The following is a 27,219-nucleotide window of genomic DNA, read 5'->3' on the forward strand; positions in this document are numbered from 1 at the left end:
GGGAGAAGAGTAGTGAAGATTTTAACAAAAATTAGAGACTCTGTTTTTCCTTTCAGATCTAACAGATTTTGCCTCATGTAATTGGAAGTTGTGGTATTGGGTGCATACATGTTTAGGATGTTTGTGTCTTCTTGGCTTTTTTTATCATTATGTAATGCCCATCTTTATCCCTGGTAACGTTCTATGCTCCAAAGGCTACTTTGTCTGATATGAATATGTCATTCCCACTATCTTTGACCAGCTGACCAGATGACTTCTCTATCATTTCAATATTCTTTACTCTAATGAAATTTTTTGGGGGCACATTAACCAGAACATGCTATGATTCATGTTCATTGAGTCTTTGTTTTCTCATGCATAAATGATCCTATATAATAAAAGGCTGATATGCAAATCGACTGAATGACAGAGGGACCGGTCACTATGACGTGAACTGACCACCAGGGGGCAGACGCTCAATGCAGGAGCTGCCCCCTGGTGGTCAGTGCACTCCCACAAGGGGAGCACTGCTCAGCCTGATGCAGCCTCTCCCGCCTCTGCAGCAGCGCTCAGGATGTCCGACTATGGCTAAGCCCACTTCCCATGGGGAGTAGGCCTAAGCTGTCAGTCGGACATCCCCCAAGGGCTCCTGGACTAAAAGAGGGTGCAGGCTGGATTGAGGGACCCCCCCCCCCCCCCGCCAAATTTCATGCAACGGGCTTTTAGTTTACACGTAATTGAGTCACTGAGTTCATAATACTGTGCCCTTTTACAAATATTCATAGACCTATGCACTTCAAACAGAAGTTGGCTGGGTGCTTCTGATTTGGGGTAGATGTAGTAGACTATGTCAGATCAACGTTTCTACCACAACAATTGTAAGAAAGCCAGGTATATTCCCAGTCAGGGCACATGTCTAGGTCACGGGCTCGAGGTAGGCAGGAGGCAGCTAATTGATGTTTCTTTCTCTCTTCATCAAGAAAGTTTCTCTCTCTCTCTCCCTTTCCCTTCCTCTCTAAAATCAATAAAAACATATATATATTTTAAAATGTATTGTAACAGGTGTCTGTCTGAGGAGAATAATTTGCAAAAAACTGCTTTGCCATCTGTTCACTCCGGCCCAATTTCCCATATGTAAATTGCTCTGTAATATATCCTGTTATAGTCTATGGAGTTGCCTACTTACCTTCAGTCTGTACTTACCTTCTCTTTACGGTGGCCATTACCCCTTTGCCCCACCCTCACACATGTCTGCATTATGGTTGAACTGTTTCCCTGCTTTGAAAAGTCTCATTCAGACTGCTTTCTGGGGAGAGGTTGTGGCTGCAATTCTCTTGGCTCAAGAACACCGAATCCAAAATTAGCTTCAAACTCTGATTAGGTTGCCTGAGTCAAGAAGTCAATCCAAAAGTCCAGAAAACCCGAGTGGAGAAAATGCTTTTCACTGACTGAGCTCTTTACTTTCTTCCTATTTTAAATAGTGAGGTTCCCCCTTCTCCTCTTCCTTCTTCTTTTTTTTGTAAAGGTAGTGTTTTATATTTTGAAATCAGCCCCTTTTGTCTGAGGCACGAGAACACTTACAAATATCAGATTCCCTCTATAAGACACTTCTTTATGAGACGATTCAGCCAGCCAACCAAGTACAGCTAGAGGTCAATAAAAAAGCATTTGTCCAAGAGTGACCTACACTGACCTGCTGACTCAGGTAATCTAATCAGGAGTTGGACTTTTTAAAAAGCAAAATCTGGATTCTTCTCTGCTTTCCATATCACAGCTTTTTTTTTTTTTTTTTTTAATCCCAGAAAACAGTACCAAATTCTACTTGCTCAACATAAAATATAGGAAGTCTCCTTGACCAGCATCCCCTCCCTCCCCAGATGTCCTCCTGACACATCATTCTAGTTCAAGGGGGATGATTTGGACAATGTCGGAGACATTTTTGGTTGTCACACTCAGGGGCAGGTTACAACTGGCATCTAGTGGGTAGAGAGCGGGAATGCCACCTAAAATTCTACAGTACACAGGCAGCTTCTCTTTCTTCCTCCCGCCCCCAACAAGGAATTATCCAGGGCAATGTCAATAGTGCCACTGTTGAGAAATTCACATCTAATATAAGAATAAAGAAGCCCACTGTCATTGAAATTAATTATTCATAATGACTGTAATGTTTTCATTCATCTGGCCCTTTGAACAAATGACTCTTACCTTCTACTTCAAACACTGCAAGCATTCACTCAATATACATTTTGCATATCCAAATTAAGCTATCCTTTCCTGTTTTTTGTTGTTGTTTTTTACACTATGAGAAAGGGTAGACTCATCCAAAAGCATCTTGGGTGTTTTGGCTTGGATCGTGCCTAAAGAGCGATTTTGAAGAGACATTAAAATATTTCCAAAACTTATAATGAAAGCTCCATTTCAAGAGGGCAGTTTTAAAACAGACACAGACTCATATAGACACAGGGAACCGACTGATGGTTGCCAGAGGGGAGGAGAGGTAGGGGACTGGGTGAGAAAGGTGCAGGGAGTAAGCAGTACAAACTGGTAGTTACAGAACAGTCACGGGATGTAAAGAACAGCACAGGGAATACAGTCAGTAATACTGTAATAATGATATATTGTGCTGGGTGGGTACTGGTAATATCAGGGGGAACACTTTGTAAAGTATACGATTGCCTAATCACTATGCGGTACACCTGAAACTAATACAAAATAATATTGAACGTCAACGGTAATTGAAAAACTAAAATTTTAAAAAAGATAGCCGTTTTAACCCAAGATTTTAACTCTCTTGCTTTGAAATTGCCATGGATATAACTCAACAAGGATCAAAACAAGGACAACATTGATATGAACAGTGACAACAGCAGGTTACTATTGGCTATCTAAACACCTTGAGGGCAGTCTGGTGGAGATAAATTGAGATTGACGGGAATACCAACTGGTTACAGAGTCAGCACAGATAAGCAAGTGGGTAGGGTCACCCTTGCAGAGTCCTGATCTAGGCAAGGGTCAGGGACAGGCACCTTGGGATAGTTCAAAGGTCCTTGGCAATTGCATCAGTGCCCTGTTCAGGTTTTAATCCCACCCCTTTCTTGTCATGATCTACTCTATTAGTCATTGTAATGTTAGCTGCCTGTTGTAACAACCCCACAGCCTCAATAGTGTCAGTAGTTCAACGAGTGTCTTGCAGTGGTTCAGTTTTTGGTTTTGTTTTGGAGTGTGTGTGTGTGTGTGTGTGTGTGTGTGTGTATTTCATGTCTCTGTCCTATGCAGGCCAGCTGGCTCTTCTAGGCCGCTCGCCTCCACATGGTGACTCAGGGACTTGAGTATTTTCCATTGTGGTCTCTGCATCTCAGAGTCCCTTATTTCCTGACCCATATATGAGAAAGAGAAACCTAGCAGGAAAGTTAGGTAATGGCCCAAGAGTGGCATACATAGTTTCTGGCCATATTCTGTATTCCAGGGCTCGACAGATGGTCCCAGAGTAGCTGTAAGGGAGCCTGGACAATGAAATCTTCCCGTCTGTTCAGAGGGAGATTGGGATTGGTGAGCATCGGCTGGTCTCTACCTAAAAGACATAGAAAATCAAGTGAGGCCCTAACCGGTTTGGCTCGGGGATAGAGCATCGGTCTGCGGACTAAAAGGTCCCAGGTTCGATTCCGGCCAAGGGCATGTACCTTGGTTGCGGGCCAATCCCCAGTAGGAGGTGTGCAAGAGGCAGCTGATCGATGTTTCTCTGTCATCGATGTTTCTAACTCTCTATGCCCCTCTCTTCCTCTCTGTAAAAAATCAATGAAATATATTTTAAAAAAAGAAAAGAAAATTAAGTGAGTGTTTTTACCCCCAGATTCTCAATAAAGAAGCTGCACCAGAGGAGAAACAGTGCCCCAGCTGATTTCAATATGATTCAACAAAATAGGCAACTGCATTTTATCTCCAAGTGATCTTGGTACCATTCAAACAACATAATCCATCACTGTGACGCTCCTGAAAATGAAGTGCAATAAACTTTCTTAATGGGCACAAAAAATCCTTCAGCATCAAGGTTTTACATTTCTGTTGTTCACAACTGGGTCATTTGAATTTACCACCATAATTGGATATGATTAAGCTGTAAAAATAGTGTTTAGCTTCAAATTCTTGTATCATTCTAGTTGATACCATAACAATCAGAAGCTGATTATACAGTGTCTATTGTGTTCTTCAGATTCTCTTCCTGAAAGGTAACCAAAACTTCAAGTTGAAGGAATGTTCTTTATACCTTCATTGCAACCTCAGTCAGGTGTTTAATAACTGCTTGGTGATACCTGAAAGTAGGTGGCATCAGACAGACTCCTGGGTTTGAATTCTGGGTCCTGGGACCTATGACTTTGGGAAGGTCAACTTCTCTAAATACGACTTTATTTATATACCTGCATCACACTTCAATTGCTGCATAAAAAATTACCATAAACTCAGTGACTTATGCAACAATGAAAGTAGCAACAACAACAATAAAAACTCATCTAAGTATGAGTGTATAAGTATATCGTGTTGATTTTAAGGTGTTTATGGAATTACCAGTTGAATAAATCACAACAGGTACAGACATGGGAAATTAAGATCTATCAAGTTCTAGTGGTTTGCATCAGGGTGGACCCTGGGATCATAAGACAACATAAAATCAGAAATATTTTTTAAATCTTTATGTAAACATATGTATTTTTTATCAACTTGATTACTCAATGTCTTACTGCAATTATTTATCTTAACGGGTTTCAAATGTCCTTAATAGTTACAATAGGCAAAACACAGACTCTAAAATCTAAAATCCTAAAAATGCCAGGAAAGGAAAATCAGTGAATTAAGTAAAAAAAAGAGAACAAAAGTGAATTACAAAAAGCAAAGACTGTGCTGCCATGTAATCAACTGACTCCCTTTCCCCTATAATCAGCATCATCTTACTTCGTGTTGTAATAAAAATGGTAAGAAAATATCCCATATTTAAAGTTCAGAGAAAAAAATTAAGCAATCCCTGCATCATCCTCATAAACATAAACAATTCTATAATAAATGTATTCTTTGCATTTGCTACTGCGTGAAATATGGAATTTGGCTGCTGATCTAGAGGCTGCATGGCCTGGCTTCTTTAGTCCCACCGTAAGTGATATTATTGAGAAAAAATCATGACATTCGTTTCAAAAGTACCTTGTCTGTGTCTGAGAAAAGGTATCATATGCTATAAAATGTTAACTTAAGAAGAGCCACAGGCCTAAAGGGCAATGCAGGGTATTTGGGGCTTTAGGGCTCTTCCTGCTGGAGGAGCTTCCACCTCACAGAGAGATCAACTTCCTCATCAAAGTCCTCCAGCTCCTGCTCCTTGGAGAGCTCCAGGAAGACCTGCCGTGGAGGAACAGACAGAGAGAGGGTGTCACACTGCCTCCTGGAGCTCCGAGTGCGTGCAAAGGGTATGCACACATTGCACCTTTATATTCCATGGGGGATATAGAAATCTCTAAGGCAGACCCACCTGCTCCAGGGTGGACTGTGACAGGCTGTACTCCTCCAGGTCAAAGTTCTGTTTAACTGCACAAGGATGGATGGATGGGCATTAGGAAGTCATGTATTTTGGATCCTGAAAGTTGTACCAAAGTCATGTATAAAAAGTACCAAGAGGCCAAGAGGAGGAGGCATCACTCACCCCCAGAAGCTGTGGTCAGAGGCTAAAGATGGGAGGGGAGAGGGTCTCATCAAAGAACCCACAAAAGCACCCCAAAGAGAAAGGGAGTCAGGCCCTGCTGTCATAGGACAGCACTAATGATCAAATCAAGCTTTGCTTCCATGTTATCTCTTCTCTCCTCCCCTTATACTTGACCTAGAGAGGCCTAAACCATCAGCCTATGAGTAGAGGTGAGGAGGGTAAGAAGAGAGACAAAACTGACCATCCTACCTCCCTAGCTTCAAGTCTTCAAATCTGAAGGAAGAAGGGGGTGTGGGAGGCTCTAGTTTCGCTGGAATTTGCATTAGCCCAAAGCGATCTGATTGTATGCAAGAATGACTCTATGTAGCAAGGTAAAGAAATAACAATGGGGCATGCCTTTTGCTTCCAAGCTACTTGGAATTTCAATACATGCATTGCTGCTGAGAATGTAACTATGGCTAACTTAACATTTGGAGAGAAACACACTAGCTTAGGACATTTCGGTGTCTTGTACTTTGTGTAATCTTCACATAACAGGATAGGAAACTGATAAAAAGTTGTTTTTACCCCCTAAATCAGGACTTCCATTTCAGCAAACTAAGCACATCAGAAGGCATTTGAGGAGGGAGGGGACATTTTTGAAAGCAGAAACACAGGAAGGCCCTTAAGAAAAAGCTCCATTGTATTCCAGGGAGGCAGCTTTCTTGGAACATCTCTCTCCCTGCTTCTAATTAATTATAAAATCCTTCCTGTTGGTCAGACCCCATTGTGGGAATCCTTCCCACCGGAATGCTGCAAAATTGGTCAAAAGGCCAAAATGGTCAGTGCGGTAAATGGACCCATAGACCACAGCGTGAAGGGAACGGCAGAATCGGGAGGTGGAAAGAAACCCTGTCTGGGGCCTTCCTAAGCTTCACTCCAGGGGAAGGATCTTTTCAAGAACTAGGATGCCTGAGGGAGGGTTCTAATGACTGATGACAGGCAAAAAATAAAATAAAAATAAAAAAATAGACAAACCTGAAGGGAAGGTGTTCAGCTTTGAATGTGTCTGTTTCCCAGAGTCTTTTAAAAAATACATATTTTTATTGATTTCAGATAGAAAGGGAGGGGGGAGAAAGAGGCAGAAACATCAATGAGAGAGAATCATTGCTTGCCTCTTGCGTGCCCCCTACTCGGGATCAAGCCCACAACCTGGGTATGTGCTCCTGACTGGAATCAAACCTGGGACCCTTCAGTCCTACGCTCTGTCCACTGAGCCAAACCGGTTAGGGCTGTTTCCCAGAGTCTTACCTCTAAATAGTTGCTCTTACCGATCTCTAATTTGAAGAAAGCCTGCGATAAAGGTCTCACATCCTCAACAGGCAACTTATAGACCATCAGGGAGGAGTACCTGGAAGGAAAAGAGTGAGGCTGAACTCCGGGCTGTGAGAGTACAATCCCTGACGAGTGAATATACAAAAAGGAGCAACAGTCTGACAGGTGTGAAGTGGTATCTCACTGAGGCTTTAATGTGCATTTAACTAAAGAACCAACCAAAGAAAATTGAAACAGACTCATAGATGCAGAGAACATTTTGCCAGTTGCCAGGTTTGGGGTCGTTGGGAGGCTGGGTGGAAAAGGTGAAAGGATTAAGAGCTACAAATGGGCAGTTACAAATAGTCCCAGGGATATAAAGTACAGCATAGGAAAGATAATCAATAATATTGTAATAACTATGTATGGTGCCATGTGGCTCACGAGCCGCGGTTTGCCGACCACTGGTCTAACCTATCTGAGTCTCCAGGGCCACTCATTACTTGATAATGTTACTGATAATAAAAACGCTAAGAGATACCATTCAGCGAGGCGGACTGCTGCCTGGCACTGGATGTTATACAGCTGATCTCCTTGAATGGGAGTGGCTTCACCCTCTAAAAGGACAACTGAAATAAATTAGGTTCATGTACTGGTTAGTACCTGGCACCTTCCCTTACAGAATCAGTTTCCAAATGAGCATTTTGTTCTCTTGTTTCCCTCCTGTGGTAGCCCTTAGGTTCGGGACTGTCTCTAGTAATTTTTCACAATGACCATAAAGTTAAAAAAAAAAAAAAAAAAGAATGAGAAAACAGAAAATAAAACCGAGACCAAAGTGAAACAGACCACTGCCTGGACTTACCTTTCCTGCCGAGCAGCCTGGGGGAAAAGCCTCAGGATTTCGCTGTGCAGGGGCTCCGCGTGGGCGAGGGTCTTCACCTTCATCTCCAGCAGGTAATCCTTGCCAAATCTGCTCTTCAGGTGCTGGATGGAACCGATACATCTGGAGGGAAGAGGAGGAGGGAGAGGAAGTCAATCAAGAAAAGGGAGAGAGAAATCTACTGCTGGTGAATTTTGGCTTCTGGAGGCCAGGGCAGGGCCAGGGAGAGCCGGAGCAGCCAGCCCTCCTGCTCCTCACAGTGATGCCCTGTGCAGGGAAATGTCCTTTGTGCAGGGCGTGACTGGGGACCTCGTGTGGGTACTCACCTCAGCCTCCCGGACACCATGATGGCCACACGGTCACACACGGCCTCCCCCTCTGCCATGTAATGGGTGGTCAGGAGGGCGACCCTCTCTGTGTGTCTAAAGGTGGCCCGGATGGCCTGCCTAAAGTTAGAGCAAGGGAAATGTTCACTAGGGGGAATGCCGAGGTAATATGAGAAGAAAAAATTAAAGAAGTTTCCATGGGCACATACGAAATAATCAGTGATTTCAGATCAGACAAAGATAGGATTTTTTTTTCCAGGGGTAACAGGCATGGAAATAACCAAACTACTGGTTAGAGTGAATAATTTAGTGCATGACTTGGGCTGAATAATGTAGAGAATGACATTGGGTAAAAGGTTTAGAAAAATGCTAAGTTTCAAGAATTTTTAAGCAAAGACAGTAGGAAAAAAGATAGAGAAAGAGAGAACTTATTTAACAACATGATAATAATGACATATACCCAAAGTGCAAAATGACAGATTTCAAAATATATCCTAAAATAATTAAATAGTTATTTTGTTTCAATAGATGTCACAGATGTATTCGGAGATGTCGCAGAAAAACTTAATGTAGATTGATCTGAGTATAAAATTGGGCCATGCACACCCTCATGATATAAGATAAGAATGAAATTCTTGAGTACTAATTTGTTAGAATATCTTTTTTTCCTCCATAAAAATTGGCTGCAGTGGGCTTTCAGATTTCCCTCCATACTATTGGTTTTCCAGATAATATTGATGTCTTTCATTTGTTAAGTAAAACACTTTCACTTTGGGTTGCTCATAACATCCTCTCACCACATCTGCTGCTGCCCTGCGGGGTCCATGCCCGTGGACGGCTCGTCCAGCAGCACCATTAATGGGTTTCCCAGGATGCTCAGCACGAAGCACAGCTGGAAGGAGAGGAACGGCACATCTGGCACGGATCTGGGATCAGTGGGCCTGGAGGAGTAACCCCACCCCCGCCCCTACCTTTCTCTTGATTCCCTCTGATAAGGCCTTCACGGGGCGCTTCTGCTCCTCCTGCAGCTTGAGCGCCTCCACCAACCTGAAGGAAACAGTGAGTCAACCCACATTACCAGCGCACAACCAGAAGGCACATGCGAGACAGGGCAAATCAGAAGTGTACAGTGCAGAATGTTTAAAAGCACTATTCAGAGTGGTCATAACATTAAAACTATATTTGATTGTCTAACCATTAAACTGTATACTGAAATTAATCCTATATAATAAAAGGCTAATATGCAAATCAACCGAATGGCGGAAGGACTGGTCGCTATGATGCACACTGACCACAGGGGTCAGACGCTCAATGCAGGAGCTGCCCCTGGTGGTCAGTGCATTCTCACAAGGGGAGCATCACTCAGCCAGAAGCCGGGCTCATGGCTGGGGAGCACAGCAGCAGTGGTGGGAGCCTCTCCTGCCTCCACAGCAGCACTAAGGATGTCCTACTGCCATCAGTCTGACATCCCCAAAGAGATCCCTTTTTTAAAAATATATATATTTTATTGATTTTTTACAGAGAAGAAGGGAGAGGGATCAAGAGTTAGAAATATCAATGAGAGAGAAACATCGATCAGCTGCCTCCTGCACACCTACTGGGGATGTGTCCACAACCAAGGTACATGCCCTTGACCAGAATTGAACCTGGGATCCTTCAGTCCACAGGCCTATGCTCTTATCTCCTGAGCCAAACCAGCTAGGGCCCAAGGGCTCCCTTTTATTATGTAGGGCTCCCAAGGTCTGGCTGAGTGACCCCCTGAATGCACAAATTTTGTGCACCGGGCCTCTAGTCTATAATAATAAAAGCATAATATGCTAATTAGACTGGACGACCTTCCGGATGAAGCCGGGGCTGCAAGGAAAGCCAGTGTGGGTAGCCGGGGGAAGGCAGGCCTATTCTTGCACAAATTTTGTGCATTGGGCCTCTAGTATAAAATAATATTGAAGGTCAACTGTAATGGAAAAATAAAATTTAAAAAAATTCAAATTATCTTGGATATTTATGAACCTTCCATTGTTTTTATTTTACTTTATTGATTTTAGAGAAAAAGGAAGGGAGAGGGAGGGAGGGAGAGAGATAGAAACATATATAGGTTGCCTCCTGCATGTGGGGGATTGAACCCCCAACCTGGATATGTGCCCTGGTGGGACTGGAGCCACAACCATTCAGTGAATGAGACTATGCTCCAACCAATTGAGCCACACCAGCCAGGGCCCTTTCATGGTTTTTAAAGTCACATTTTCAATGACTTATTTTTGTATTAAGAATAATCAATAGACTTTTCCTCTCCAGGCTTAAAACGAGAGAACATAACGCTGAATTGGGGTCTAGGTGAACAGGTCTTCTCCCATAGCAGTAAGTATGGCGTCATCAGTTAGAATGGTCCTTTCTTAGTTTTTTTGTGAATCTATGATATCGCTCTAGTAGAGGACAGGGGTGTCTCCCCCCAGGTACCGTGTGATGGCGACTGCGGCGTCCGCTTTCCTCAGCCCTTTCACAGCTGCGAACACGTCCAGGTGCTCCCTCACTGTCAGGTTGGGCCACAGCGCATTCTCCTGAGGGCAGTACCCCAGGAACTTGAGGGTGTCCCCTCCACTGTTCCTTTTCAAAATCACCTACACAAAAAGTTCATTCTCACCATCTGGCCAAAATTGTGGTGTGTGTGTGTGTGTGTGTGTGTGTGTGTGTGTGTACGCACACATGTGAGCATACTGCAATGGTGTCCTCCTCTTACACACACGGCTGCCAAGAGTACACAAGTCCGTAAGTAATCACTTAGCTCTGGGGAAAAAATGCCAGGAACTCTATACATCAAAAGGCAGATATTCCACATTGTTCTATCCCTCCATTCTAGTTTAGGCTTTATTACTAAGCCCATCACCATGGTTGAATTCAAGCTTGCTTATTTGTTTGTCTATTGTTTGACTTTGGACCTCTGTATGTCATTTCACCCAACTTAGGCTGGACGTACAGCCAAGTGCCATTCATATACTATTCTAGTATTTGCTATGGAATAAGGACAGTTACTCAATTTCCCTCTAACATATGATCTCTGTTTTCTGAGTAAATACTGGATCTTGCCAATTCAATTTAACAAGTTCTCAGGATATATCAATCCACAAAACAAAGATCTCTGACCTCCAGTAAAGCGAATGTTTAGCTTTCCTTTCCAAAATCTCTCTTTTTAATGTCTCTACTTTTTCATTCAATAAAAGGCATACTATAGATAACACGCAGCTCTTTTCAACACCTAACTACTTTTTGGAATTAAGGAAAGAAATTTGTATTAATATATCCTCTTCATTCAATGCATGAATCACATTGATTAATAGGAAAAGATGGCCTATGCTTTTAAAGATTGTCATCAATATGCATCTTAACTGTCTCATCGAGGCAGCGTTCATGAGCACACCTCTGTGTGTGTCACTGACCTCTCCTGCGGTTGGTGTTGAGTCTCCAGTTATCATCTTAATAGTTGTACTTTTACCAGCTCCATTGTGTCCTAACAGACCTATTAACTTCACCTGAAAAAAAGTGTGCTTAGAATTATAACCGCATACAATTATAAAAATAAAAGCACAAAGGATTTGAGGGCTCTCGCTGTGTGTCAAGCTTTATGTCAAATGTGCTATGTACATTATTTCACTTATTCCTCACCCACACACAAACTCGAGTGTTCTCATGTCCCTCCATTTTATGGGTGAGGAAACTAAGATGTAAAGAGGATCAATATCTTGCCCAAAGTCATGCAGCCAATAAGAGGCTGAGATGGAAGTGAAACAAATTTTGATTCCAGTGCCTGTTGCATTTCACCGACACTTTCCTGAAACGTGCCATTTGTTAGGTGTGAGGATTGAACTACTGCAGCCCGGCGAGTTCCTTCTGTTCAGTATTCCCTGCTGTGAAATTAACGTTCCTACTTACAAAGCTATCCCATCCTTCTTATCATAAACACTGCCTCCTTTGTGGTGGTGGTTCTTTTTTGTTTGTTTTAGCAGAGCAGACATAAATGTCTTCTATGCAAAGGACAAATGGCTGTAACAGGCTGTGAAGCAGACTGGGTCAGAGCTCTACAGCTGATGAGCTGGCTGCCTTTTGATCATCCCAGATTTGGATGGCATTATTCCCTTCAAAAGACCTCATCTTCAGAGGTCAAGATCACCCTGCCAGCAGAACTACTGCTTCCAACCTTTTTTTTAACACAGAAAGAGACATTTCTTGTGGCAACTTTCTTCTTCTTCTTCTTGGCAAAGCAGTTTTTCTTTTTGCCTACATATTCCTTCTGGAGACAACTGGCGATGATGACTGGTTTCTGCAAAGACGAGGGAAGAACAACATTATCACCTTGAGATGAGTGAGTGCCCCATACTCCCTCCTTCTGGCCAAATCGTTCCCAATGTAAAATAGTGAATCCAACCAGTTCACCTCAAAACTGACATTTTAAAGCAAATTCTCCCAATCTGCAAAAGGACATTTGCACTGTATCATCTGATTCATGCTTGCCCTTCCTCAAAAAAAAAAAGGAACAGAGACTTTCATCAAACCAATAAGTCTGTTAAAAGACACACACTCATAGGCACACACACATGCACACATACACACATATACCTCATGTGAACTCTCTGTTCTTAATTGCTTTGTTCACAAATCTTTTTTAGGTTTTGTAATAGTTAACCTAACCCACCAAAACTATGACTGAAAAAGTAACTTGTGTGTGTTCTTGGATCTCTGCTGGCTTTGAATATTTACTGAAATCAGGTAATGAACTCTGGGCAAGGATGAAAGAACCTCAGTGTGTGTGTGTGTGTGTGTGTGTGTGTGTGTGTGTGTGTATGTGTGTGTGTGTCCCCAACCCCCAAATTCAGATTAGCTAGTTGCCCACTTTATCTGACAGACAGTAGTATATGATGAAGACTATTGCTAGTAGTTCCACCTCATCAGAGTCCGGGATTGTCACAGCATTCGCTGCTCTCATTCTTTCCATCTGAACATCTTCATCCCCCCCTTCTGGTTCTTCTGGGTTTGGAAAAAACTTCCTGGTGTTGGTGAAATTCTAAAATCAGAGCAGGTTTCCAGTTGAACAACTTGTAGCAGAAATAATGAACTTTGTGCAAACTGCTACCAATTATTTGCATAGGCTGAGTAACTGTGAGTACCCCACGATCTCCAAGCTTCTGCTCTGTGCCCTCTGCCTTGCAGATAGCCTACTTTTCAGCAGTGATTCAAATGACACCGCTTTTACATCATCCTTGCTTTTGGTTTAAGTTTCAGTCTCCTTGTTGGCTGTGACTTCTTTTATAAATAATAGAACAGTACTCACACTCTGTCAGGGTTGATAAAGGAATCCAGAGACTGTAATTTTGACACAGATATTTTGGAATTCTGAAGGCTTAGTGAGAAGAATGGATCAAAACATTTGGAATCAGAGATGTGTCCCAGAGATTCTAAGATATGCAATCACCAGTTTCTGAGCACTTTCATGTCTTGGGAACATGTGTCAGAATCACTCTTTCCTGGCTTCTACCAATCTAACCCTTTTCTTCTCATTCCCACTGATTACTGCTGATTCCTGTCTCTTTCCCTCATGCCATTCCAAATTGCTGCTGTCAGTAGATTTCCTAAACTGTGATTGTCATCTTGTCACTCTCCTGCTTTACTACCTACATTAGACTTGAAGTTGATTCATATTTTTTGAGTTAGGCAAGGTTTTCAAAACACACCTGTCTGTTTCTGATTGCATCATTTGTAAAACCTTCCCTATGGTTCCCTATTCCAAGAGACTCCAATATCTAGCTTAATTTTAATTTCTTATTAACCTCCAACACAAGGATTCGTATTCATTCCAACAGCCTTCGTGAACCTATAGGGTGGTAGCATTTATTCCAATTTGTGTCCTTTTGTTTAGACTCCTCTTCCTTCCTGGATTGGCTACACTTACCCAATTGCTTGCCTATATTTAGCCATTATTTTTAAGTGCTACCACTTGTATATGACTTTCTTCTAGAATGTGAGTGAAATTATGGTCTGCACCCTTTCCAAACCAGGACCTCTCGTGGGATATCCTAAACCAGCAGTCGGACAGCCCTCTCGCAATATGGGACTGCCTTCTCCAAACCACTCACCTGCCTGCCTTCCTGATCACCCCTAAATACCTCTGTCTGCCTTTCTGATGCCCCTAACTGTTCCCCTGCCTGCCTGATTGCCCCTAAACACCTCTGTTAGCCTGCCTGGTCGCCACTAACCTCTCTGCATTCCTGCCTGATCGCCCCTAACTGCCCTCCCCTGCTGGCCTGGTTGCCCTTAATTGCCTTGTGTTTTTGGAATTTTCATGCATATGTGAATTCACCATGCCCATGTATTAAAATCTGACTTTCTGCTGAAACCGGTTTGGCTCAGTGGATAGAGCGTCGGCCTGCGGACTGAAGGGTCCCAGGTTCGATTCCGGTCAAGGGCATGTACGTTGGTTGCGGGCACATCCCCAGTGGGGGATGTGCAAGAGGCAGCTGATCGATGTTTTTCTCTCATCGATGTTCCTAACTCTCTATCCCTCTCTCTTCCTCTCTGTAAAAAATCAATAAAATATATATATTAAAAAAAAATCTGACTTTCTCCTGTTAATCTGTCACTGCTAATTTGATTATTAGTCCAGCTAGAAGAACTTAGAAGGTGGGAGGAAAAGTATTCATTTCTTAGTCCCCCCACTACCCCTAGATACATCATTTGAAGCCAACAGCAGACTTTTGGTCCCAATGAAGCTGTATTAAGAACTGGGCAAGCTTTTCTTTGCCTAAGAGCAGGTGAAAACTTAAGCTCAGGTATGACACAGTTGTCATTTTCATTTCTCCAAAGACCTGGTTGTCTGTGATACCGAGGCTGGTTGAATCCACGGGTTAAATAAAAAGCCACTTCAGTGCAAAAACTCTGCTTGTCCCAGGATATCTCTCCCACTGACCTAGTTTGTGTGATTTCTTTGGAAATGAAAATCCTCCTTTAAAAGAAGTCTGTTCAGTGTACTAGTCCCAGATATCTCCTCTGGCCCTTGGGGAATGAGGTGAAAACAGGTTCATTTTGATGTGTTCTTGAGGTGTGAGGGAATAGGAACAAGAAGGGAGCTGTAAGGGTATGCAGAGCTTCTTTGAATCCCTCGGCACTGGTAACAGCCAGGCAGCAGTTTGGTGTTGTTGTTGCCTTTGTCTCTTTTGGTTGTCATGGTAACCCTCTGCTATGGGTAAGGAGACCAAGATCTTTATTTTACAGATGAGGAAACAAGGTCTGCAGAGAGAGTAGATGGTTGATCCAAGATTAAATTTAGGCCCCGCTCTAAGTCACTGTTCCACACTGCAGCATTCACTGAAAGTAAGAACTGAGTTCCATTCATTTATTTTCTTCCTAGCACAAGATGAATAAACAGACCTCACATAAGAGCCTGAGAAGGCAGTTGGGGACAGGAGCTCTCCAGAGAAGAATTTTCTGAAAGGGGAGAAAAGACATGAAAGCACTGGTAGAAAGCTCAGAGTATCCTCTCCACTCAGAAAACCTTACGTTTTATACATAGTCATCACACCCGGTAGTTTGAGAAGATTTTTCTAGAAAACAGCTCTGCTTGCCACCACTTTTTACTCCCTAAATCATGGTATCGTCTCTTCTTCATTTAGATTTTGGCAGCACATTGATTTAAGCAGCAAACTTGCTCTTGTATTAGAAATCATTTTCCATTGGATTGCAATGAACTTGTAAATTGGAGGCCCAAGAGTGGAGAAAAAGACACATGAAAGATAAGACATTTCATAATTATATATATGAGATTTATTTTATAGTTTCCACCAACTTGGTCATTGGACCTATTACATTTATCAACTTTCTGAGATGAAGTGGTAGATGTCCATAAAAGATCAGTTATAATAGAAGCATCTTTAGCAAAGATTTAAAAATATGATGAAAATCAAACTCTGTTAGTTTATAAAAATAAAAAAGTATAATACATTCCTAATAGCAAATTTTCAGTTATCCAGATGTCTGTATGACTGATAGAGTAACCAGTGGAAATATTATCAAATATATTGTTATCAGATTTTATCACCAATGAATGTTTTCATATTTTTAGCCATAAAATATATATTAAAATATTTTTCAATAAGTATAATACTTTTTGACATGCTCACTTAAATTATTATCAAAATATCAGCTTTGTAAAGTACCACACTTGCTGAAGAGTAAATATATGGATTTCTCTGTTTAGGGTAGCAAAAACAGGATTTTAAGTTTTTGATAAAAAAAAAATTAAATAAAATTTGTACATCATATTCAGAAATGTAAATTTATTTATTCAGCATTAGAATGAAAAATGGGATTAGGGTGACCTGCAGACACACGTAGGCTGGGACTGGGAGGTGGGCTCAGTCGGGTGCCTCTGTCCCTGTTGTCACTGCATTTGCCCAGCACTCACTCCTCCTCTCCACCACACCAGAAGCCATGTCAGTGTTCACACTATAGGTTCTAAATACAAACACTGATGCTATCAAAATAAATGTCTTAAAGAACAACCACAGGCTTGAATGGAAACATAGAGTATTTGGGCTTCACTCCTCTTCCTGTGGGAGGAGCTTCTGTTTCATGGAGGGTTGAAGTTCATGAACAAAATTCTCCAACTCCTGCTCCTTAGAGAGCTCCAGGAAGACCTGAAAGAGGAGAAGAAATAGAAAGATAGGGATGTCATACTATTTCCTATAGCTCCAAGAGAGGGAAAAGCATATGTACTTATTGTACAGTTCTATTCCATGGATGATGTAAGATCACTAAAACTGACCCACCTGCTCCAGGGTGGACTGTGACAGGCTGTACTCCTCCAGGTCGAAGCTCTGTTTAACTGCACAAGGATGGATGTACATTAGGGGTTTATATGTTTTTATATCCAGATGGCCTTAGAAGTCAGCACAGAATACAAATAACAATTTTTTAAAAAATATTAAATGAAAAGGTGAAGACAAGAAATGTTAGGATGGTTTAAGTACAGCATTCAGCCAAAAGAACAGCAATGCATTTGCATAGGGTTGGAGAAAAGGTATTATGTCGCACAGTTTCTGAGATGTCTACTTAAGGGAGGAAATGGTGCCGAGGGTTTTTGCACATCCAGCACAGGAAGAGGTGGAAGGCAGACACATTTGGCAAAGGGTTGCTTCAGAAGATTATAGAGAAAGATGCTTGTGGTTTTCTCAGAAGCAGGTAATCCTCATGGACCTCTTTCCATCCATGCAGTTTGCTTGATCCAAACCGAGTAGAAAACCCTCTCTTTGACCAAAATGGACTGGGCAGGGGAGTTAGAGCCCCAATAAGAGCCCAGCAGGCTGGAAATATGCTACCAACAGTACCAGATTGGAAATATACCACCAAAGATACCAGGCTGATACTGGCCACAGTGACAGGCTGTGGATTCTCAGAACGCCGGGGTGCTCAGCTCAGAGAATGGAAAGAAGAGGCATCACTGTGACCATGGATGCTATTAGCAGGAGGAAGAAGAATCTCCTAGAACCAGGAGACTCGAATCTCTTCCTCAAGGAAGCTGACAAGCAAGCGAAGATATCACTGGGCAGTGACAATGAAAGAATATGGATGGAGAGGGAGGTCCAACTAGCACGGAGCAGAGTCACAGAGTTAATGGGCTCAGATGGCAAGGACCACATGAGCCTGGTGATGACAGATGCAGTGTAGTTAGTTTTATAGCACAACAGACACAAAAAGATCATCTTAGTGACCAGACAAGAGTTAAGTTTCCTAATATGGAGTCCAAGGCAAAAAACAATATGCAAGTCCACATAAGATTTAGATTAAACATGCAAGCACCAATATTCCAAAAGACAATATTCTTCTTCTTTTTTTGACAGTATTATTCTTAAATGCATGTATGATTGAGTTTTCAATTAACTTATAGCAATATAGATACACAAAAAGATATGGAAAAAGCCCAGAAGAGTAAAAATCACTCCCATTTTCCCACCACCACATACACACACAGAATGTCTGTACTTTTTTGATATTGTGCTCCTAATATTCCATTTAAATTTAACACATTATATCACATTTCATGGTTGTCATGGAGATGGATTATTTTGTGATTTGAAATGATCTGCTTTCAGGATCTTATTTAAAAGCCTATCACTCTTACCCCTCTCTAATTTGAAGAAAGCTTGTGCTAAAGGTCGCACATCTTCCACCGGCAACTTATAGACCATGAGAGACGAGTACCTGGGAGGCAAGGAGGGGAGAGACATGCTGATACCACCCGCGATGGACGTGAACTGACTCTGACTTCTCTCTGGCCTTCATTTCCCTAAGTGTGGTTTGGCGTAGGCGAAATGCAGAGAGTGTATCCATACTAATAAAAAAGAGGCAGTTCACAAGGAAAACTGGGGATTGGAGTCAGACAGATAGGGTAGTGCCCTTGGCCCCTCAGATGGAGATGAGTAGGTACAATGCAATTTAAATTTACAGATTTACCAAAGTCACCTTCCACCTCACTTTCTAAAAATTATTTTGGTTAATCCTCACCAGAGGATATTTCTTGATTGATTTTTAGAGAGAGTGGATGGGAAGGGGACACATAGAGAGAAACATAGATGTGAGAGAGACACATCGATTGGTTGTCTCCTGCTCGGGCCCTGATCAGGGCTGGGATCAAGCCTCCAACCTGCAACTGAAATATGTGCTCTTGACTGGAATTGAACCTGGACTGATGCTCTATCCACTGAGTCAAACTGGCTAGGGCCCACCTCACTTTCTAGGCTCAACACTTACTCCTCGGCTTCATCCTCCAACCAGGCCATGACACCATGCAATTTCTACAAGTTTCCAACTCAGGTGGAAATCTAAGTCTATTCTCCAGAGCATTTCTAGCTACCCTACCTTCCCCTTCCTACTCAAACTGCTTTCCTAACACAGGAGAGCATAACTGAGTCTCTGATTAGGAAACCAGAAATCTCTAGGAATTCAAGCTCCAAACAATGTCCAGAAACCATTTTAAAAATAATTAGTTTCTCAGATAAATTTGTCTTTCCATCATTTGAAAATCAGGAAGATTCAGATTTCATTTCCTAAAGATGCTGTTTCACATATTTATGGAGCAACCTTTCTCATCCATTTAGCTCATTCCCTGCACCCCTATGACATATTTCCATTTACTCCTAGGCTGCACGATGAGTTATAACGCTGACTTTATATTTATACTCCACTGTAGAAATATATTTTCTGGCCTTGTCTTTATGACTTATTTCTCTTTATTACTTTCCCCCAACTCTTAAATTATCTGTCTTCTGCATTTAAGTTGCAGCTGTTAAAAAATGACCCTAATGTTAATCTTTATGTTGTATTAGTGTATTACTTGTATGAGGATTGTTCCATGACCAGACTCTGTATAAAATTGGAAAGAGTAATAGATTTGAAATGAAACAGTTTTACATCTCTGCTTTGCCACTTATGAGCTGTCATGTGACCTAACCAATCTACCAATTTTCATGGATTAAGGTCCTTGTAAAGGCCAGACTCTTACAATGTGTTTTTGCAATCATCTCCTTTCTCACTGGAACACCAGAGTCTACTTTAGAAAGTCCCTGGGAGGATTAAATAAGATAACCCAAGGACAATACCTGGCACACAGTAGGACCACAACACACAACATCAGCTCTTCTGTCATTTACTTTCAGCAGTGTCCAACAAATCCTTTCTTTCTTTTAGGGTTTCCTTTTGGGCTACATGTGGACTTGCATGACCACAGCTCTATGAACCTGACAAGGAAAAACTGACATCTGATAGCAGATGAAAGCCAGCCACCATCCTTACCTTTCCTGCCGAGCAGCCTGGGGGAAGAGCCTCAGGATTTCGCTGTGCAGGGGCTCCGCGTGGGCGAGGGTCTTCACCTTCATCTCCAGCAGGTAATCCTTGCCAAATTTGCTCTTCAGGTGCTGGATGGAACCGATACATCTGGAGGGAAGAGGAGGAGGGAGAAGAGGAAGATGCAATATTTGAGGCTTGGGATTTGCTGCTAGCGCTGTCTCAGGACTTGGCCATCAGACCCTGGTCAGGTGGTCCCAGTTTTTCACAGTGACCTCTCTGCCCACCGACAAACTCTACCAGCCATGCACATGGTGGTCAAGTGTGGGCTTGGGCGGACACCCACCTCAGCCTCCCGGACACCATGATGGCCACGCGGTCACACACGGCCTCTGCCTCGGCCATGTATTGGGTGGTCAGGAGGGCGCCCCTCTCGGTGTTGTTAAAGCTGGCCCTGATCGCCTGCCTGAATGGAAAGAAAAGATATGCATGGGAAGCATACACAATGACATCCAGAACCCCGCCCTCTCCCCTACCTGTGAATCCTAATCTGAATTACCATTCTCACGAGAAGTGTGGGACACGGGGAGATTGTGTCTTATTGTGTCACACAGATACACCATAGCTACTGAAAAGATCAATTGAGCAATTACAATACTCAGAGTGAGTCTGTATGGGCCTGACCATGATTATTTTTCCTTTAATGAGAAATAGTAAGATGTTTCTGCAAAGTATTGGCTCCAGTGATGGAGAACTTTTTGAGCTCGGCGTGTCAGCATTTTGAAAAACCCTAACTTAGCTCTGGTGCCCTGTCACATATAGAAATTTTTTGATATTTTCAACCATAGTAAAACAAAGATTTATATTTTTGATATGTATTTTATATATTTAATGCAATTTAACAAAGAAAAATCAACAAAAAATTTGAGTTCATAGGTTCACCATCACTGAGCTTTACAAATGATACTCAGGGTTGTTTTTATTTTGTATTAAGAGACAGTGTACGGGAGGGGTGGCCGCCTTGCTTTCTGTAGACGTGTGGAGTTGGTGGCCGCGGCCTCTGGGCTGGGATGAACTAAGCTTTCGGGGAGGCGGGGGAAACGGGGGCCGAGCTGGAGTTACAGCCGCAACAGGGGTGGCAGTTGGACCATTGCTGCTGCAGGACTTGCAGTCTGTTGGGTTTTGTTCTTTTTAAAAAATATATATTTCTTGATTTCAGAGAGGAAGGGAGAGGGAGAGAGAGATAGAAACATCAATGATGAGAGAGAATCATTGATTGACTGCCTCCTGCATGCCCCACACCCAGGCATGTGCCCCCACAGGGAATCTAACCGTAACCTCCTACTTCACAGGTTGATGCTCAACCACTGAGCTATACCAGCTGGACCAGGCCATTGTGTTTTGCAAGCCACGAAGTATGTGGAGCCTCAAGTCAAACAGCACCTTCAAAGTCTACCAACATCTGCCTTCAGTGGTGGCTATTACACGTGGGTTTGAACCCAACATAACAAAATGGGAAACGGAATTCACATAGGGGTAAGCCCTACTGCCAATAAAGGAAAAATAAGAGATGCGCATCAGTGAATTATGCTTTTAACTCCCCTAGACGATCCCTCCAATGAAGCTGAAGGTTCACTAGAAGGCCAAGCCAAAAAAAGTGAACATATAGGATGAAAAATGTTCTTATCATGTTATGTACACGAGTATCAGTTTTTTATAATAAATGGTTTGAAGCTACACATTTAAAAAATGATTTTGCACAAACAAAGTCAAATCCGTGGATAAGTTTCCTTTTAAATTTGAGGATTTAAAATCAGATTATAGAATATTTAGAGATGAATGCTTAGTAATTATGGATAAATACACACTAATTGAATAGAACTATTGTTCATTATTCATTTAGCAAAGAATTGGGTACTTATTTCAAGGCAAAGAGAGCATGAACATCTCTGCTCTCACAGAACCCCAATCTAATGGAGACTGAAAAACTGGTAACAGAACATGATAACTATTATGATGGAATTAGTGATGGTGAACTTATCTCATTGGGTACAGAGAGCTGGCTCAGCTGAATTTAAAAGTGAGTAGCCATGCCAACTGGCATGGCTCAGTGGTTGAGGGTTGACCTATGAACCAGGACATATGCTTGGTTTGGGGTCTCCATCTCCAGTGTGGGGTGTGCAGGAGGCAGCCGATCAATGATTCTCACTCATCATTTTTGTTTGTATCTCTCTCTCCCTCTCCCTTCCTCTCTGAAATCAATACAAATATATTGATTTAAAAAATAAAAGTGAGTAGCCACAACTTTGACCTAAGAAACTGAGATAAGTAGGTATATGTCCCCGACAGAACTCAGATTTCACACGTTAAAAACTTGATGAAAAGTAAAAAACAAATAAAACAGCTTAAGGGACAATGTTCACAGGAGGTAAACACTTCACACATTCCCTGCCAGGCGTCCACGCTGGCCCTGACCCGGCGGCGCCCCTCACCACATCTGCTGCTGCCCCGCGGGGTCCATGCCCGTGGTCGGCTCGTCCAGCAGCACCACCGATGGGTTTCCCAGGATGCTCAGTGCGAAGCACAGCTAGAAGGAGAGGAGCAGCGCATCTGGCACGGATCTGGGATCTGTGGGCCTCGCGGGGTAACCCCAGCCCCAACCCTACCTTTCTCTTGATTCCCTCTGACAAGGCCTTCACAGGGCGCTTCTGCTCCTCCTGCAGCTTGAGCGCCTCCACCAACCTGAAGCAAACACAGTGGGGGCTACAGGCCTCTGACAACCAGGACACTTGGTGGGAGAGCGAGCCACGCAGGACCGGGTGGGGAACAGAGCTCCGAAATGCGGTTCTGACATAGACACCTGGCCATGTTGCATTGAACTGATTTGACGCCCGCCCCCCAAATTAGTTTTTCCCTTTGAAAGATTTGAAGCCATTTTATGACATGCAAATAGCTGTCCTATGATAGTTTACACTTAAATTTTAGTATTTTTGATAAATTTACCAATACTTACTTTGTTCTTTCCATATTTAAGATGAGAAAAGAAAATAACATGTTAAAATCGGGGAAACCAGTTTGTGATCGCAACTCTCCCCATTAGGGTCTGGGCCAGCGTTGAGTCTCCTGGGAAGTCTTGAGTTTCCTGTGAAGGCTGTCACTCCAACTGACTTCCTGAACTTCTCAGCTGTGTCCTCCTCCTGCCCCCACCCCGCACCCCCGCCCCTTCCCCCCTTGTACCGTGTGATGGTGACCTTGGCATCTGCTTTCCTCAGCCCTTTCACCGCAGCGAACACGTCCAGGTGCTCTCTCACTGTCAGGTTGGGCCACAGCGCATTCTCCTGAGGACAGTACCCCAGGAACCCCAGGGGGTCCCCTTCGCTGCTGCCTTTTAGTAGCACCTGCAGAGAAAACTTCCCTCTCAGACCCGGCCTGCATTGCTCCTCTGTGTTCCCATGACATCTTTCTCCTTACAAACCTAGAAAAACCAGAGAAATTCTCCGATCTCATTGACTCGAATCACCTGCAACCATTTTGCATTGGAAGAAGGTTGTCAGAGTGTAAATACCTGGCAACAAACAGATATTCAGGGCAAGTGACTTTAGGTAGGGCGATCAGAGAAAGCCTGCCTGCTGAGGGACCATTGCAGCAGGAGGGTGACAGGGCGCCTGCCCTGGAAAAGGCCAGGAGTTTGGGGTAGAGCAAAGCCCTGTGGAGGGATGGTGTTCAATGTGCTCTCAGACCCCAGGCTACAGTAGGGGATCTGGAGCCGAGTGGTCCAGGGAGAAGAGAGAGATGGGATAGGAGGGTTGTGGGAATCAGCAAGGAGAGGTTTCCTTCCAGCCACAGTGCAGTGAGAGGTCACTGAATGTATTTCAGCAGGACAATGACCTTTTATAAAGATCACACTGACTGATCTGATTCAAGCTGGTTTCATGACACCCAAATGGTTATTGGGTTTATAATTCAGATCTCACGTAACCTTTAGACATATTTCATTCCAAGATCTCAATGAATGGTTACCTCTTTTTTTGCCCCTGCTTAAGGAGAAATAAAATATTGATTTTATTTCAAGGGGGTGCTCTCAACTGAACTAAGCACTCCCATTAGGCTCGGCTGAGCCAGCAATATCACTCAGAGGCACCTTTCATGAACACCTGCTCTCACCTCAGCTTCAGAGTAACTGTGAATATGTTTCCTCCTTCCTCTTTCCTGGGACACCTGCCAATCACGTTCTTGGTGGTCTTCCCCTTGGTGGGTGTGACCACCAGCCCCTTTCCCATGGTGGAGGTGCACAGACCTCTGCCTTAGGATTCTGTTCTCCACTCCCCGCACTCCCGACATACCTTTCAGAGGAGCTCTTAAGGTTACCTATCTCCTGACATAGAATTTTAGTTTTCTCTGTAACTCATGTTGTTTCTTTGATAAATTCAGCTCTTTTTCTTTGCCTGGCCTTCTATGCAGTTGAATTGCATGGATAATTCTGTCAACTTCATATCCCGATTGCTCAACTTGGAGCCATTCCTTGAAAACACTCACCCAAGATACTGTATTTCTATCAAAATATGTGTTACAGTAACTAAGCACTTGTAAAGAAACACACACACACACACACACACACATTTTAATTCATAATAGGAGGACAGTGCTCATTGAACGTGCAAATCAAAGTGTTTTATGGTAGTATAAATAGGACTTGTATAAATTCTGAGATTGGCCATTTCCACGAATTGCCTTTACAGGCATGAATAATTATTCCCTTTCAGTGATTAATTTTGTTGTGTGTTAATGTGATAATTTGTAATGGGTATTCAGCCACATTAATCACTTCATTCATCTAATGAATAAGTGAGATTTTGCTGGTTATAACAATTTGACATCTTATGAAATTTATCTTGAGCACCACTAGGTAATGTATTTTCCACGTGATTCACCTACCTGTCCAGCAGTTAGTTTGGTGTCTCCAATTATCACTTTAATGGATGTACTTTTACCAGCTCCATTGTGTCCTAGTAATCCTAAAACCTCACCTGGAAAAAGGAAAAGGTCACATTTAGTACAAATTGATTTTAATAATAAAATTAAGAATAAAACATAGTCTGAAGTCTCACTGTGACAAGTATTCTATGTGATTTGTAGGTAATGTCTCATTCAATTGTCATATCCCCCCACCCCCAGAGGTAATCATAACCCTTTCTTACATATTTGGGAACAAAAGCCCTTAGGGATGAGGTTAGTTGCTCAAAGTCACACTGATGGGAAGTGACAAAGTCACTCTTGGAAGCTAGGTGTATGACACCACACATCTCCTGTGATCCTAAGAACTGTGCAATAATGTCACAAAATGAAGTCAAGTGCCATCTGCCGGTCAAGCCTTCAGAACATGCTGGCACATTCTTTTTGTTTTCTTGTGAAAAATAATGAATGTTACGAAATTAATCGTGTTCATTACAGAGAAAAGCACATTTTTGGGGTTTCAATGGTTTGTTTCAACAGAGTCTTGGTGGTTTCCATGTTGATGTGAGTAACCCCTATCCATGGGCATGACTTAGTTAATTTCTCTAGGAATGAGCCATGTAAAAGGAGCTGTCAAGGTCACCCCGTTGATAGGTCTGTGTGCGAACCAAGAGGTGGTCACAGAATGATTCTCATCGAGAACCACAAAGCTCCTCGAAGGAGGGCTCCGAGCCAGCAGTGGGAGAGCCTCCGTGTCCAACCTTTTCTGACACAGAAAGAGACATTCCTTGTGGCGATTTTCTTCTTCTTCTTGGAAAAGCAGTGTTTCCTCCTCACTGTGTACTCCTTGCGAAGACAGCTGGCAATAATGGCTGGTTTCTGTAAATGACAAGTACGTCATGTCAGACCTTAAGACTCTCTATTGACCTCAAACAAGCTTTAGCCTCCCGCTGGGCTAGCCCCTGACTGCACAAGCCATGCCTCCAAGAAGACTTCCTACTAGATGACAGGTTTATGGGCCATTCTTCTATCTTAGCACTTATGTTTCCCTCTCCTACAAGGGCACTCACGCAGGAACACATTATTTTATGCAGCCAGCCCTTCTCTCAGAACAGAAGCAAAGAGACTTGGAGAAGCACCAAATCACCCTCCAAGGACAAACAACACACGGTGGACTCGACTTTGCCCTGCATTTTGTAGTGTCCTTTCTCCAAGAAGCAGTGATTGGGGTCACTTAGCTCAGTTTCTAAAATTCACAAATTCTTTCTTGGCTTCAGAAATTTCAATTTCACTCCATTTTTAAGATTTATTTTCTATGAAAGACAAAGTGAGTTAAAATGACTTTTTAATCTGTGCTCATTTAGATGGAAAAATAATGACTACCTGCTAAAATAAAGTTATGATCCTCATTTGTATGAATTAAAGAAACGTAAAATCATTTGAGAATTAGATGCTTTCTGATTTTATTCATTTGTGTTAGTTGTTGAAATAACTACTTTGTATGTTTTTACCTCATCAAAGTTTGTGGAATTCAAGGCATTTGCTGTTCTCACTCTTTCCATCTCAACATCTTCATCCTCCCCTTCGGGCTCCTCTGGATTTTGGTGTACATCACTGCTTCTTGGAGAAATTCTGCAAACCATCCATTAATAATTGATTTCGGTTTTTTATCCTCGTATCAAAAACACTGCATTCTTTAAATCTTATACTTGAGTAGACTGAGTGATTAATAACCCATCATAATCTCTCTTCAATTCAGTGAAATCTCCACCCCCCTGTCCAAATGCAAATAGGATGCTTGATCACCTGTTAAGGTTAGGCATTTCTTTGGAATATGTGTCAGATTCACTAATTTTCCTCCATTCTAACTCCGTCCCTCATACTCTCTTCCTTCTAGTCTCTCTTCCTTCAACCTAAATCTCCCATACTGATCTTAGAAGACTTTTTAAAAGTCCTCTTGTATTTGGGAAGTTTCCCATGCAACTATCGGTAAGAGTTATCAATGAAACTGATGGGGAATAAGATGCTTATGGTTGCATCATTGAATGATGGGAACAGTCTCAGCTTTGAAGTGCCATGAATAACTGAACCAGTCTATGGTCCACCAGTTGAACTTCGCACTATCACAGGAAAAGAGCTATTGCTGTCTTTGACCTATTGATCATTCTATTCTTCCATTCTGGACTGACAGCATTCCGTCGTCACTGTCAATCTATTCACATTAAGTGCTATTGAAACTGAATGAGCCGGATGTAACTTTCCCTAGTGTTCCACTGCAC

General features: G+C 42.6%; 1 protein-coding gene across 4 annotated transcripts in view; it reads right to left on the bottom strand.

The window, feature by feature from the left end:
- Positions 1-5,063: 5,063 nt before the first annotated feature.
- Positions 5,064-27,219, bottom strand: part of LOC138993983 (ABC-type organic anion transporter ABCA8-like) — a 73,610-nt gene continuing 51,454 nt past the window's right edge. Inside the window, exons 29-39 of one of the 4 annotated variants that reach the window (XM_070393540.1) lie at positions 26,452-26,572; positions 25,702-25,819; positions 24,923-25,014; positions 23,225-23,385; positions 22,654-22,729; positions 22,480-22,574; positions 20,334-20,453; positions 19,997-20,137; positions 6,973-7,052; positions 5,492-5,547; positions 5,064-5,361 (exon numbers count right to left, since the gene is read on the bottom strand). In XM_070393540.1, coding sequence (XP_070249641.1) covers positions 5,263-5,361; positions 5,492-5,547; positions 6,973-7,052; positions 19,997-20,137; positions 20,334-20,453; positions 22,480-22,574; positions 22,654-22,729; positions 23,225-23,385; positions 24,923-25,014; positions 25,702-25,819; positions 26,452-26,572 — 1,159 coding nt within the window. In that variant the 3' untranslated portion in view covers positions 5,064-5,262. Of the gene's footprint in view, positions 5,362-5,491; positions 5,548-6,972; positions 7,053-15,973; positions 16,843-16,974; positions 17,031-18,326; positions 18,407-19,996; positions 20,138-20,333; positions 20,454-22,479; positions 22,575-22,653; positions 22,730-23,224; positions 23,386-24,922; positions 25,015-25,701; positions 25,820-26,451; positions 26,573-27,219 lie in introns of those variants that run through there. The other 3 variants (XM_070393539.1, XR_011468363.1, XM_070393541.1) reach the window with 3 other exon arrangements.

Source organism: Myotis yumanensis, unplaced genomic scaffold (assembly GCF_028538775.1).
Source record: "Myotis yumanensis isolate MYYU_CA2020_CCGP unplaced genomic scaffold, mMyoYum1.0.hap1 SCAF_16, whole genome shotgun sequence".
NCBI classification, from domain to species: domain Eukaryota; kingdom Metazoa; phylum Chordata; class Mammalia; order Chiroptera; family Vespertilionidae; genus Myotis; species Myotis yumanensis.